General features: G+C 21.7%; 6 protein-coding genes and 1 pseudogene across 6 annotated transcripts, besides 1 other annotated feature; 1 reads left to right on the top strand and 6 right to left on the bottom strand.

Moving 5' to 3' along the window:
* Positions 1 to 1,972: 1,972 nt before the first annotated feature.
* Positions 1,973 to 2,484, bottom strand: PBANKA_1327080 (conserved Plasmodium protein, unknown function; the record flags this gene model as incomplete). Its single annotated transcript, XM_034566871.1, has 2 exons — positions 1,973 to 2,098; positions 2,389 to 2,484. The coding sequence occupies 2 exons, from the start codon at positions 2,482 to 2,484 to the stop codon at positions 1,973 to 1,975; spliced, it is 222 nt and encodes a 73-aa protein (XP_034423425.1).
* An 885-nt stretch (positions 2,485 to 3,369) lies between these two features.
* Positions 3,370 to 4,350, top strand: PBANKA_1327061 (cyclin 1, putative; the record flags this gene model as incomplete). The annotated part of the gene is made up of 1 exon (XM_034566870.1): positions 3,370 to 4,350. The coding sequence occupies one exon, from the start codon at positions 3,370 to 3,372 to the stop codon at positions 4,348 to 4,350; it is 981 nt and encodes a 326-aa protein (XP_034423424.1).
* Positions 4,351 to 4,869: 519 nt separating this feature from the next.
* PBANKA_1327041 lies at positions 4,870 to 5,280 on the bottom strand (annotated as a pseudogene).
* Positions 4,870 to 5,280: a sequence feature (cyclin, fragment).
* Positions 5,281 to 5,761: 481 nt separating this feature from the next.
* PBANKA_1327021 (fam-a protein) lies at positions 5,762 to 7,321 on the bottom strand (the record flags this gene model as incomplete). The annotated part of the gene is made up of 6 exons (XM_034566869.1): positions 5,762 to 5,866; positions 6,022 to 6,255; positions 6,353 to 6,462; positions 6,573 to 6,642; positions 6,742 to 7,027; positions 7,221 to 7,321. The coding sequence occupies 6 exons, from the start codon at positions 7,319 to 7,321 to the stop codon at positions 5,762 to 5,764; spliced, it is 906 nt and encodes a 301-aa protein (XP_034423423.1).
* A 730-nt stretch (positions 7,322 to 8,051) lies between these two features.
* On the bottom strand, positions 8,052 to 9,068 carry PBANKA_1327000 (DNA-directed RNA polymerase III subunit RPC4, putative; the record flags this gene model as incomplete). Its single annotated transcript, XM_034566868.1, has 1 exon — positions 8,052 to 9,068. One exon carries the CDS (start codon positions 9,066 to 9,068, stop codon positions 8,052 to 8,054), a length of 1,017 nt encoding a protein of 338 aa, XP_034423422.1.
* Positions 9,069 to 10,131: 1,063 nt separating this feature from the next.
* PBANKA_1326900 (DNA polymerase alpha subunit B, putative) lies at positions 10,132 to 11,757 on the bottom strand (the record flags this gene model as incomplete). The annotated part of the gene is made up of 1 exon (XM_034566867.1): positions 10,132 to 11,757. The coding sequence occupies one exon, from the start codon at positions 11,755 to 11,757 to the stop codon at positions 10,132 to 10,134; it is 1,626 nt and encodes a 541-aa protein (XP_034423421.1).
* Positions 11,758 to 13,188: 1,431 nt separating this feature from the next.
* PBANKA_1326800 (replication factor C subunit 3, putative) lies at positions 13,189 to 14,667 on the bottom strand (the record flags this gene model as incomplete). The annotated part of the gene is made up of 2 exons (XM_034566866.1): positions 13,189 to 14,178; positions 14,623 to 14,667. The coding sequence occupies 2 exons, from the start codon at positions 14,665 to 14,667 to the stop codon at positions 13,189 to 13,191; spliced, it is 1,035 nt and encodes a 344-aa protein (XP_034423420.1).
* Between the last annotated feature and the right edge of the window lie 1,232 nt (positions 14,668 to 15,899).

Here is a 15,899-nt window from a genome sequence, read left to right as displayed (position 1 = left end):
TAGTAAATGCTATAGTAATAAATAAATCTTTCAATATTAAAGCAATATAAAATAAACCTTATATGTGGTTGGCCGCACACAGTAGAAGCTAAACACGGTGTAGGCAATCAGGTGCACAGGAATATGACACCAAAAAAGTGTACATAAAAGAAAACACCAATATAGGCAAACAAATGCATACAATATATATTATTTAAGATGAGTAAAAATATTGTACCATTTGTTATCGTAAGTTATGTATCTTTTTTATTAAAATAATATAATAAAATTAACGGTTAAAGAACAATATCATAGAAAGAAGCAAACAATGGTAATAAAATAACGTGGTGAAATACAATATGGAAAACTAATACACTTTATTTATATAAATCATATATATTTTATATGTCGTTTTATCACATATAAATACAAAATATTAAATAAGTTCATTTATATTTCCATGTATTGGGAATCATACATTCGTATTCTATTATTTTTGTATACTATTCCCATAATAATGGTGCAACTATTTTATTAATTTTTTAATCATTTCTTTTACATTTTTACTGCTATAGAAATAAGTTTGAATACAAAAGAATAGATAAAGTTATAATAATAAATTATAAAAAATATAAATCAAAAAATGAGATGAATGAATTAGAACAAAAGAAAGGAATAAATAAAAAAGACACTTGATTATATAACTTAAAAGATTTCCAATTTGTGAAAATAATTTATTATACATATTTATGAGATAATTGTAAATATTTAAAACGTTTGATTTCTTTATATGCTATATTAAATATGTAATTATAACCGGCTTGAAGTATATTCTTTTTGAAACCCTTAAAAGATGCCATATTTTCATATAGTCTAAAAATAATTTTTTCATTTTATTTTATCCCCAAAGCAATTAATAAATGATATAATGCAACTTAATTGTGCATGTTTCCATACTAGCAACATTAATACATTAATGGGAAGATTGGAAAATTAATTATATATAAAAACAAAAAAATTAAAATGAAAATTAATGGAATTTTATTTGATATCAACGAAGGATCACAGTGTACATGTTCACAAGAAATAGGTTGCTATATAAAGGAAAATTCTGAATTTATGTTCCTAGGCAATTGCGAAAATAAGCTAATAGCAACTCCAAATATCGATAAAATTATAATTAAAAAATAAAGGAGCATTTTATATATTTATTATTTTTTTGTTTTTTTTCTCAGATTGATCCAAATGCTCCTTACCTTACACCAGCAAGTTTTATTAAAAAAATTATAGTCAAAAAAATTTTAACTCTTGTAAAATTAAAGGATATTTTTAAAAAGTAATAAACTTATTTCCAAATGACATTTTTTAAAATTATGATGCTTATGTTAATAAAATAAACTTATTTTTATTGTTTATCCGTATTTTGAATTATTGTTGCATAATACTAATTTTATTTTTTAATATTGTTTGATTTGCATATAATTTGTTTTATTTTTTATTGTAAAGATAAATATATATGTATATTTGGAAACGATAAGCATGTACTGCTTCCGTGTATTTGTGTGACTATGAAAAACTAAATAATTAACTTCATGGGCACATGGTATTAAATAATGAATTTATAAATTTTATTTTAAAGAAAATTTATTGGTTCTAGAGAAATAAAAAATTATATGCACATATATGTACAAACTTAAAGAAAGAGAAAAATATTTCTTATATGAATTACATGCATAGCTTTTATTTAAATAAAATCTAAAACTAAATTATTATGCTAATTTAACGTAATTCACATATATATGTACTTATTTTTTATTTAATAAAAAACATTCCCTTTGAATATTTGTAACACTCTCTAAATTTATCTTTGCCTTTCTAGCTTTCAAAAAAAAACAATATTTATACTATAATAATTTCCTAATTTTGACATTACTATATTGCAGATATATTCACATAATAATTGTAATTGTATAAAATATCGAATGTATTCTGTCTAAAGGGAGATATTATTGTTCATATAATGATCAGTGTCATCATCGCTATTTTTTAAAACATGATTGCTGGTAATCTTGTTATATATTTTTTTTTTTAATTTATCAAAGCTTAAACTTATAACATTCTGCAATGAAAAAATTATAAAATAAAAAGTGTAATCATTGTAAATCAACAAACGAGTTATATAAGACATATATACAACTTTCGAGTTTATATATTTAGTGAAATAAAAATATCATATAACAAAAGTGGGATAAACCATATATTTATTCAAAATTTCATTTTTGCGCACACAAAACATATATATATATATATAGTGATTGAGATATAAAGTCTAATGCTTCTTATCCACAATTTCATTTAATTTCATATATACATTTATGTAGTATAATTATTTCATTATTCTATTATTACATCAAAAGATAAATTCTTGATAAAAAAGTTTGGTAACACTAATAATGCAATGCATGCTAAATGTGTTAGGCTTTTGTTATTTTTTTTTTTAATCATTTTTATATGAGTTATAAAGATTTATGAATAATTATAAACTATTTGGATAGGTGTGCATATATAATATAATAATATTCCCTATAAATTCACGCTTTTTTATTATTCTTCAATTTGCAGGATAAATTTTTATATTTTACTTAATGAGTTCTTAAATGTTGCAAAGCGATATTTATAAAAGTTAATTATTATTGTGTAGTATTACAAAAAAAAGAGAAAACATGTTAGGTTGCTGTTTACAAAACAATAATCCTAAAAATTATATTAATAAAATAAATACAATGTGTCATGCTCAAAATTTGTGTGTTTAAAGCTTACATTTTATGCAAAATAATAAAACAAAAAAAGTATTTTTTTTATTATAATTTTTATAATTAAATGCAAGTAGTAACGAAAAATATACGCTCATAAATTATAATATTATTATGCATTAATAAGTTATTATTTATTTATCATTCTCATTGAAAATGCGGTGTATGAAATCTGAACCATTAATGAAAAATAAAAAATAATAATATATATACCCTTGTAAAATTATGATAAAAATGAAAAGGTAAAAAATATATATAAATTATTAAAAGTATTTAATTTAAAATTTAAGAACGAAAAAAAATTTAACTATCGCCTGTATCTTTTCCCTTTTTGTGAATTTATATATATAACCGCAACTTTATGATACACAATAAATACTGCAGAATTGCATACATTGTGATTCCTATTTTTAAATGTTAAATCGTTAATTTTATTCTTGAGTATTTTTGTGTTTATATATTATATATATATTTTTTTTTGGGGTGGAAGGGATCCTTTGCAATATACACACATATATAAGTATACATGTACATATTATATATGCATTATTATATAAAGGGGAATGATAATTAAGATATGAATTACCCAGAAAATACATCACATATTAAAAAATGGTTTTTCAAAAGCAGACAAGAAGTAGATGATATTTGTTTAAAAAAATATAATGATTTCAAAGAAAAATTTAAAACATACAATGTGAGTATACCTAAATACGCTGATATAGAAAAAACAAAGTTATATTTTTGCTATCAACTAACACATTTTTGTGATATAAAAAGACTACAACCTCAAATAGTGGAATGCGCTATTGTATTGTATAATAGATTTTATTTGAAAGAAATAATTTTAGAATATGACCCTCGCATCTTAATATTTACTTGCATTATATTAGCAATAAAATTAGAAGGATATGGCAGGCTGTATAAAATCAATGAATTTTTTAGCGATATAGATATTAACTTAGATAAAGTTTTAGAACATGAAAATGTTGTTTGTTCATCATTAGATTTTGAATTGAATTTTTTATATACTAAAGAATGTATTTTATATTTAAAAAACCAATTTTTAAATTATATAAATAAATATATAAATAAAGACAACGAAGTAAAAAACTCCTTTGAAAATATCTGTGATAAAATATATGTTAATACTTCATTGGAATGTTTAAAACTTCTAGAAAACTTTTTTATAACATTCACTTATACACCTGCTCAAATAGCATTATACTGTTTTATAAATAATATTAAAATCAATTTTAATATTGTAAATGCTGATAAATTTATTTTGGAATTTATTACAAAAAATAATCAAATTCTTTTTCAAAAGTTGAAAAATAAAATAGATGAGCTTCACATTAAATATAAAGAGCATTTTGATTTGAGAAATACATTTGATGACGAAAATACTACGAAGCAGATAGGAGAAACTTTAGATATGTGTATTGATATTTACGATATTTTAAAAAAAAAAAAAAGTCATAAAAAGTCTAAGAAAAATAAATTAAGCAATCAAAATAATGAACAAAATGAATCTAAAAAAATGGCAAGCATAAAATAAGAATTAAAAAATATATAAGATAAAAAAACAGCTAAAGTCATTTCTTTTGTTATATAGGCAAGAGTTATTTTGACTATTATGTTTTTTGAATTCCTCAAATTGCGGGGTACGTTATTTTTATTTGCATATTATGAGCTCCATACAGACATGATATGTATAATAATGGATTAATAAGAATTTATTAATATGTAGAAATTTTATAAATGTGTATATACTTTTTTCTTTAAATTAAAATATAAAGCCCATATTTTCATTTTGTCTAAGCCCTAATATACAAAATTTATATAATGTTTTGTTGAAAACATTTTTTTCATTTTAATTATATTTTTTTAATTATGTTTATTAAATTTATTTTGATTTTTTTAACAACTTTTACCATTAGCATTTGACTTAAATATATCGCAAAATTTTCCTATTTTAACAAAAAAAAAAGGAGTAAAATATTGGAGCTATAAATATATATGTATTACATATATAATAGTGTAGTTCCTATTTTCTTGTATATCATAATTTTTACTACTATATGCTCGATTTGAATGCACACATTTTATCTAAAGTTTCTCCTATCTGCTTCGTAGTATTTTCGTCATCAAATGTATTTCTCAAATCAAAATGCTCTTTATATTTAATGTGAAGCTCATCTATTTTATTTTTCAACTTTTGAAAAAGAATTTGATTATTTTTTGTAATAAATTCCAAAATAAATTTATCAGCATTTACAATATTAAAATTGATTTTAATATTATTTATAAAACAGTATAATGCTATTTGAGCAGGTGTATAAGTGAATGTTATAAAAAAGTTTTCTAGAAGTTTTAAACATTCCAATGAAGTATTAACATATATTTTATCACAGATATTTTCAAAGGAGTTTTTTACTTCGTTGTCTTTATTTATATATTTATTTATATAATTTAAAAATTGGTTTTTTAAATATAAAATAAGTACATATATATGTGAATTACGTTAAATTAGCATAATAATTTAGTTTTAGATTTTATTTAAATAAATATTATGCTTATAATTCGAATAAGAAATATTTTGTTATTTCATTAAGTTAGTATATATATGTTTACATTTTTTTTATTTCTCTAGAACCTATAAACTCTCTTTAAAATAATGTTTCTAAATTCACCATTTAATATTTGTCACCCATGGAGCTTATTATTTAGTTTTTCAAAGTCAGATAAATGCGCACAAACATTGCATGCTTATCATTTCCATATATATATTTATATATTTATCTTTAAAATAAAAAATATTAGCATATTATACGAAAACCAAACAATATTTAAAAATAAAATTAGTATCATGCAACAATAATTCAAAATACGGATAAACAATAAAAATAAGTTTATTTTATTAACATAATCATCATAATTTTAAAAAATGTCATTTGGAAATAAGTTTATTACTTTTTAAAAATATCCTTTAATTTTACAAGAGTTAAAATTTTTTTGACTATAATTTTTTTAATAAAACTTGCTGGTGTAAGGTAAGGAGCATTTGGATCAATCTGAGAAAAAAAACAAAAAAATAATAAATATATAAAATGCTCCATTTTCATTGTGAATTAATAGATATTTGTAAATATGCACATTTATATAGAAATTATATTTTTTTGATAATTGTGAAATAAAATTATGCTATTAAAATTTTTATATTGCTTACAGAGCTGACATAGGTAACTTTAACGCAATCGGCTTCCTTTTCAATAAAAAATGCTACTAAGTTAATATACATTTTGTATAAATCTCCATTTCTAATATCTTCTTCAGAATCTATGTCAGGCTTGAATGAGTTTGCACTTTCTACGAAAGGGTTTACATATTTTTTATTTTTTCCACCATCATGATCATTCATGTCTGATGAAACCAAGACTATTGCAGTTTTGTTTTTTGATAACTATAAATTAATAAAAAGAATATTTTCTTAAATTAGGATATAATAATATGAAAAAACGTATATCTAGAAGGATGAAAAAAAATAAAAATTTCCTTACTTCAATTTTGTTGGCTAGTGCATGATAATATCTTTGCCATGATCTAATAAGACTTTTGTAGAGTTGTTGTATAATTACTAAATTTTTATTGTATACTCGACGAATGGTTCCTAAAAAAATTGTAATTGTATATACATGCAAATTAAAACATTATTAAATTTAAAAAAACAAGAAATGCATAATAAAGATTGATAAACACATAAATAAATTAATTATATACCTTTAATAAATTTATCATCGAAGTTCTTTGCGCCATTGGGGTCCCATAATATGTTTACTACATCATCATACTATTAATAACAAAAAAAACATATTTATATATTAATAATTATATTTTTTTATTTTAAAATAATTTCATGAATTAAAAATTATTGCTTGTTAATTCATACACTATCGGGGTTTGGGATTGTAAGTTCAAGTTTTCCAATTTCAGTATCTTTGAATTTCTTAAAATATAAAACTACTCCATCTTGCTTAGAATATTCCTTGTAATCATTTGTATGCTCGGCATGTTTTTGCGCAAAATCTAAAGCTTCAGTCATAATATCTGCTGCTTTTATAGCTTCTTCAGGGTCGTCATATAATAGATGTTCTACTTCTTTAGGGTTGGATGATGATTGTTGTATATCGTCTTCAGAGTCGTTATCTAATATTTCTTTACTTGTTTCATTTGGACTACATATAGAGAAAACAATATATTTTTAAATTTATTTGCATTTTTAATTAACAAAAATATATATTTATAAGAAGTTATTTTGATTTTCCAAGCGTTATATATATATACACTCACAAAATATATATAATATTCTTATAATAAACCATATATACATATTTATATTTGATATATATGTTGCAATTATTTTCTTACGAATTGGGGCTTGGGGTAGAATCGCTTGCAAATGCCATATTTTGCATATATCCAGCTACGCTTAAAAGCGCCAAAGCAATCTTAATATATCCTTTATTCATTTTGGGATTTGATAAATAAAATATTAAAAAATGCTAATATATTTGTTAGAATTGAAAATTAACAGTATAAAGGTATATAAATGTGTTAAATTGAAGGAAACGATTTTCTAAAAAATTCTAAAACTTAATATTTATTTAAAAAATATAAATAATTTTTAAAATTTATTTCACGCATTTATCGGATTTTTAAATATTATTATATACTAATAAATATATATTAATAATTATAATTTAATAATGAGCGTTTTATTCTCTATATCATTAATTAGGTTCTGACTCCTTAAATGTTAGCTATTTAATTATGATTATTATTGAAATTTATATAATAATATTACTATTATATTTAGAATTATATGTGTAAAACATAATGTGTTATAAAAATGTAAGTAAACCGATTTTTTAAAAGAATGTATAAATTATTTTTTTTTATTTAAGCAGTGGCGTATAAGGGAACGACAATTATTTAAACATTCATAAATATTAAATATAAAAAGTATTTTGGCATCTAAAAAAATAGTTTTAGTTATATATAATATTATTAATATGCTGCATTATGGACATCCGAACTTTTTATTTTTATAATTTGGAGCTTAAAAATAAAATTGGAATTTATCAATTGGGTATATAGTGTAATTATAATATATAATATTTTGAATTTACGAATACAAATAATAAAAAAATCAAACAAAATTGTAAAATAAATCACGGATCATATACACAAAATTCTCCTTTATTTTTTAATTATAATTTTCTCGATATTTGGAGTTGCTATTAACTTATTTTCGCAATTGCCTAGGAAAATAAATTCAGAATTTTCCTTTATATAGCAACCTATTTCTTGCGAAAATGTGCACTGTGATCCTTCGTTGATATCAAATAAGATTCCATTAATTTTCATTTTAATTTTTTTGTTTTTATATATAATTAATTTTCCAAATTTCCCATTAGGTAACGTATTAATGTTGCTAAGTTCATAATTCTTTTTATTTTGATTCTCAACGATGTTTTCTTCGTTTTTTATTTCATTGATATATTTTTTTTTTTCAATATCATTATATGTTTTGCCTTTTATTCTATTATAATTGGGTATGCTACTATTACTGCGTCTTTTATCTTTAATAACTTCTGGTAGCATATTTGGTAGCTGAATAGAAAAAAAAAATCTTTCATTGGTCATAATTTTTTTAGAAAATTTTTGGTGTTTTTCGTTGTTATTAAAAAATGGCAAAGTTAATGGTAAAAAGTGAACATCAGAAGGTGAGCATTTTTTATTATAAAAAATATTTTTACTTGTATTATTTAAATCATATATATCGATAGAGGTTTTTTTCTTTCCATCTTTTTCTATAGATAATTCGTTATTATTTCCTTTATAATGTTCTAAATTTAATGGGTTTATTTTATTATTTAATGCTTGTTGAATATTTTGAGTTGAAAAGTTACTTTTATTTTTATTATTTTTAAAATTATTATTATTATTCCTCTGTTCTTTTTCTAAATCGATGTTTATTGTTTTTTTTATTAACTCTTGAATACTGTTGTTATTTATAGTTTCTTCCAATTTAACTATATCCTCATTGGGGTTGTTATTATTTACACTTTTTAAATTATCTATATTTGGTACAAACTTTTTTAAATTGCTATTTTTATTATTATTAGGTCCATTTTTTAGGAAACTGGATTTATTACGCAGCGTATTGCTGATGCTTCTCCTCAAGCTATATTCATCATGATGCCTATTATTCATAATTTTCTATTGTAATTTTTTATTAACTTATATATTTTTCTGGTTTTTATTTCGATTGTCTTTTAAATACATTTACAAATGTTTTTTGTACCCAAAAATCGTTATATAACAAACAGCGTGATATATAATATATTATTATATGGATAATGCATATATATACGTGTTTATACGTGCTTGTTCACGTTTTCCCTTATTAATTTATTTGAATAATACTAAATCCACCTTTTTAGCAATAACAATTCCATTTTATCTTCATAAATATATATATTTAGCATACCTTATTGAAAAAAAACAAAATGATAATAATTTCAGGTACAATATGTTCCTTCCCCTTTGGGTACTTCACAATTATAAAAAAAAACAAATATTTACTTGAAACAAATTAATATTTTGTACAATTTTTATTTTTTCGAGTATAAAGAGCTATATGCAATATCCATCATGTTTTAAAATAAAAAAAAGTGTGCCGTTGGATAAAGTATAGATATAGGACGATTATATTATTATTATTATATATATTTTTGTGATAATTTTTATTTTATTATAATTTTGAAGCCACTTAGTTTTTATTTAAATATTAAAAATATATAATCGGATTATATTTTCAATGAAAATTTTGTAAGTTTAAATTATCGAGAAAAAAGCAAAAAATAAGGAAACAAAATTTAATGAATAAAAAGTATGATGAAAAAAAAATTCAATTAACAAAGTTGCAATTAATTGATAACATAAAAAATACTATTAAAATATTTAGGGCAATGCATTTACTACAAATATGTTCCTTGTATATGATGAAAAAATGGCATAAATTATTTAATTTTATCCAGTATTAAAAAAATAATATTTTAAAGAGTTATCAACATTTTCGAAGCTTACATATGTATATATAAAAATATATTGCATCATTAGGTAGTTTTTCTTTGCTTTAAACGTAGTAATAGTTATGCATATATGATGCTCATTTTTTATTTTTTTTTTCAAAATGTCCTTATTTTTAATATTTTTATCTGGATTTTTGCATCACTGTTTCATATGAATTATATTCCTGTTATTTATATATTTTTCAAGAGTTTGCCTTATTACGAACAAAGACATTTTCAAGAATTACTCTTTTTGACAATTCTTGGGTTTCAGTTGGTGGAAGAATATAAATATTTGAAAAAAAATTTGATGGCTCGGCTTTATTTAAATCCAAGGAATATGGGCATATAAATAATCTTTTATGTACATCCTTAACATAGGATTTTTCATTAGTAAATGATGGAAACAAAAATATATCGGGTAATCTATTCGGTTGAAATAGAAGGTTTTTAAATTTTGTAATTTCGATGTTATATTCAGATGGATAAGAGGGGAAAAACGAAAGCTGTCTTAAAATTTGTTCAAATAAATAAAATGTTTTCATTTCGCTCGGTCTACATAGTAAGTTTTTATTTAAGTTATATATGATGTCGCATGATGTTAAAGCTATTTTTAATTCATTTATATATATATAAGATGGGTTTGATAAAAAATGGACATTATTAGATGCGTTCACATAATTTTCATTAAAAAATGGCGGTTGAGGTAGTGGGTATATATTAATAGAATCATAAATGGATGGAATGATATAAAAATGTGTTTTTTCTAACGCCTCATTTTTTGCTAATTTGGTAATTTTTTTGAAAATGTTATCATATATAACATTAATGTCTCCAATTTTTTGAATAGCTTCATTAAAATTACGAATGTATAAAAAAGGGCCAAAAATTAAAACGACATGAGGTAATTTTTCATTTACAATTTTTAAAAAAATATCAAAATAGTCACTATAATCATTATCTTTATATACATATCCATTGCATACCATAATATGTATATTATCATTGTTATACATTTGTAATATTTTATCATTATCTAATTCTTCAGATTTAATATCGTTCTCTATTTCTTGGCAATTAAAATGTTTTAATAAAATGTCATTGTCAATTTTTACTTTTAAATGAGTTGGTAAACCAGCATATATACTACTAACATAATATTTTATACTATATTGATTTATTTCTTTTTTCCCTTTTATAGCTAAAATTTGTCCTAAAAAAAAACATAAGTTTTTCATACTACTTAAGTTTAATAATTGGGCTTTATCTCCATTATTATAATTTATATTTCCCTCTAAAATTATATTTGATTCACTTATATTTATTTCATTGTCTGTATATATTCGACCAAAAATATGTGATTCATCCTCATTCATATTTAATATAGGACTGATTTCAATATTTAAATTTAATTTCTCAGAATATTTAATAAATAATTCTAAAAATAATGATATTTTATTGCTGATATTCTCAGAAATAATGTTTGTATCTAATCCTAGAAATTGATAATTTTCATCTATTGAATTGATCGATTTTACACACCACTGATATTTATTATCACAAGTTAACCCTGCCTTTTCGACTAGCCCAGCATTATATTGTTTCACATATTCATAATCATATATAATATTGTCTTTTAACAAATTTCCATTTTTTATTAATTTTTTATTATACTCGCTTAAATAATCTTCAAATAATTTAAGAAAGTTATTCTTATGCTTATTTAGTTCGATATAATCAAAAATTTCCTTTAGCTCATCGCTTATACTGTTATCTGCATAATACGTTTCGAGAAAAGGCTTTACATCTATTTGTTTTATTTCTTTCATCGTTTTCCCAAGTTAAATGTGTAATTTTCACTCAATTTTATGTGACACAATATATATGTCAATCTTTTATAGTTGTATGTATATATATTATTTATTATTTACATGTGTGCGCAAATTTTTGAATCAATTTAGAACTATTTATAAAGTGATGCTTATAATCAAAATGGAGATATAAGCAATTTACCAAAAACATAAAGCAAAAGAAAGGAAAATAAAAAAATATATTAATTTTAAAAAGGTATCACAGAATAAATAGCAAATTAAAAATATATATATATATATATATATATATATATATAAATAAAATAAATCAGCTTTCAGTTTTAATTTCTTATATTTTTTTTTTCTCTATATACGATTAATTTAGCAGTAAATCCTTTACTTATTATCGCATACCTCTTTAAAATTTATTACACATATTTATTTTACAAAAGTAGCTTTTTATATTTATTTTATTAATTAATCATGCTTTTCCCATTAATTTTATCCCATTATTATATATATTGCATTTTTTCTTCTTAAGTTTACAAAGATTTGAGGCATCATATATTTTTTAATTGATCAAATTATTATTTTTTTTTTTCAAAATTATGTAAAGTAATTAATTTAAAATAATTTTTTAAATAAACATATTTGAATTACCGATTTTTTCTTTACTATGATTTTTTAGAAATTTATGAAATGTGTAAATATACACATTTGAGTTTACGTTGATATTAGCTTATAAATGATAAGCCAATATTTATTAATAAGGCATCACAACAATACCTTGCACAAATTCATAATATTATCCCTATACAAAATACACATATAATGACTTATTTATAATTAATTTTTTAGACACTGAAAAAAAAGCGAACACAAAAAAACATTTAAACAAATTTATTTTTAATAAAAGAATAATAGCGATAAGCCTTAATGGGGAAAAGACATAACATGATCAATTTCCCATTACACAAAAAAATTGTGAAATTGTTTTATATATATAAAGTCTTATGATATATTAGAAGTTTCAATGAAGTTAATCACAGTTTTCTGTATGCAATACTTAAATAAAAAATTAATATATTTATAATAAAAGAAAAGTGAAATAAATATTAAAATAAAATTGTCATTATAAAAGCCAATAGAAAATATGTCAATTTTTTGTAATTTATTATAAAGGAATAGGTGTTCTTCATGAATAGTAATTTTGTATATACAGAAATTTGGCTTTAAAAAAAAGTAAAGAAATATATAAGTTTAATCAAAGTTTACTATATCGATTTAAGACATGTATATATGTGTCTGCACATTTTTATAAATAAAATTATTAAAACATAAAATGAATGAAAAATGAAATTTGAATATAACAAATTAATTGAATAAATAAATAAATGAGGGTATACAAACGTATGGAGTTATATATATTTTTTTATTATTTTACACCATTTATGCTTTGTTTGGTTCATATTTCAATTTAAATAATTCATTTCGAAATTCAATAAATGCGCTAATTAGAGAAGATAAGGTTATTTGCTCAGTAGTACCAGAAGCGCATCTTTCTTCTATTTCTCCAAAATTTTTAAGAAGAAGGCAAATGGCCGAATCAGGATAATCATAAGTTAAAACAGTTTCATATAAACATATCATAATATCTTTTATTGAATATCCTTTATCTTCTTGCAATTTTGTGATAATTTCATATGATTCTTTTATAGTACTTTTTGTAAGATGCTCTAATATGAATTTTATTTCAGTAGGTAATGGAATATCTAACGTAGATAATATTACATTTTCATCAATAACCATATTTTTATGACTTAGTGATACTACTTGTAAACAATTTAAAATTCTTCTCATATCCCCACGCCCAACACGTATAAGACTCTCTACACCATTTTTTGTAAGATTTACATTTTCTGATTTTGCTATATCTAAAGCTTTATTTAGCATATATTCTTCTTTTAATGGAGAAAATCGAAATGATGTGCATCTTGATTGTATAGCTGGTGTAATCTTATTAACATAATTACATATTAAGCAAAAACGGACATTTTTAGCATAATTTTCCATAATTCTTCTCATAGCATTTTGCGCAGGAAAGGTCATATGATCAGCTTCATCTAATATAATCAGTTTTAAAGAGGTCCTTTCACAAATATTATAATGATTTTTTGATTCAGCAAATGTTTTTATTTGCTCTCGAACCACAGTTATACCTCTGTCATCTGATGCATTTAATTCTAATACAAAAGAGCTTCTCGATTCTCCATATAGTTCTTTACATACTGCTAAAATGGTAGATGTTTTTCCTGTACCGGGTGGACCATGTAAAAGCAAATGTGGCAGTTCACCTTTCTCAACAAACTTCCGTATAGTTGATATAACTTGCTCATGTGATATTATATCATTTAACACACTAGGCCTATATTTTTCCACCTAACACAAATGAATACGAAATAAAATAAAAATAATTATATTTAAATTTCATTCTAAATCTATATAACAATTATTAAAATACTATACACAATATGTTGTAAAATAAAAAATTAAATATTTCCCCTATAAATATAAAGCATTTTCTACATTTTCTTATACAATATTTTCTCATATTTTATGGTGTAAATATGACTATGCATCTTTTCGCTTTCCATTAAGTTATTATTTTTTCGTAGTTGCACATCGTATATTAAAAAATTAAGTTAGCTAAAGAAATATACATCACATTACTACCACATACATTTATATAAAATGTATATATGTATAACACGATTATTTTTATGTAATTGTACATAATATTTTACAATAAGACCAATATGGATATATAAAATCATATAATACTAGTTTTTCAAGAATGTATTTATCATTTTTTTTATTTCATACCCATGGAATTTGCTCATCAATTTTGGGAGGGTTGGCATCAATCATTTTAATATATTACTCGATTTTATAAATGTATATCAATTCAAATATGTTTTATTTATATAATAGCACTTAAGAGTATTATGTATAAATAGCCATATGAAATGTTATATATATGTTTTAATGGATATCTTGATAAATAAAATCGAAAAATATTCTAGAAAACATATAATATTATAAATATTTTATTTTTTAGAGCGCTCTTTGTCTTTTGAAGGTACTCCAAAAAATAGATATTATATTTTACACATCTGGCTTTTTTTTACTTAATTTAAAAATTTCTTCTTTTTTTGTCGATGCCTTTGCTTTAAAATATATTATAGCATGTGTAAATTTTATTTTTGCTTTTTGCACTTTGTATTAAAATTGCTATACATAAAACATATTTACATTTTTTAAGAAACCTTAAGGATTGCATGTATAAATATTTTATTAGGTAATTTTTTAAAGAAGGCTTAAATAATGATAAAATAAAGAGCCTCGTGTGAAATAAAACACATTTTTTGAATCTCACTATTATTTTTGTTATTTTCTTATAAAGCTAGAATGTTCTTTATTTTTCTTTTAAAATATATCAATGCAAAATTATATATATTTTTTAACAACACTTAAAAAAATTATACATAAATAATATATTTTTTCATTTCTCCTATGAATGTTAAAATCGATATTATTTTTTTATCATTTACAAGGTTATCATTTCTTTTTATGTAAGTAACACTTATTCGTTATATATATGGCTATGAAAATGCATATAAATATATTTATATGTAGCATCTAAAATTTGCACTTTACGAGAAATATAGTAAGATCTATAAATCGCTATTAAAAATTTTTTATTGTTCCCTATCAAATGGAAAATATGTATATTAATTGTATCACTTGTCAATTCTTAATGTACCATTGTAATATTTTTTGTTTTGTGTATGGAAAAGTTTTATTTTTATTTTGTGCTCTTTCTTATATTTACACAATAGACATTTCTCTCATTCTCTTTTTTAATTATGATCTTTATATTTTTGTCGCAAAGGGAATATCATATATTAGTTGCGTGTTACAATTTTTCCTTTTATTTTAATCTTATTTTTAAGTTCGTATTAAATTTTAATAATATGTAGAAAAAATCGAATAATAATAAAATACCAATATTAATAACAATAATAATGAGTATACTGTGTGTTTCAAAAATTAGTGGAAAAGGAATGATACTGGGAGAAATAATTAAAAAATATATACTA

This window comes from Plasmodium berghei, assembly GCF_900002375.2.
Source record: "Plasmodium berghei ANKA genome assembly, chromosome: 13".
Classification (NCBI taxonomy): domain Eukaryota; phylum Apicomplexa; class Aconoidasida; order Haemosporida; family Plasmodiidae; genus Plasmodium; species Plasmodium berghei.
This window is presented reverse-complemented; position numbering and strand designations above follow the sequence as displayed.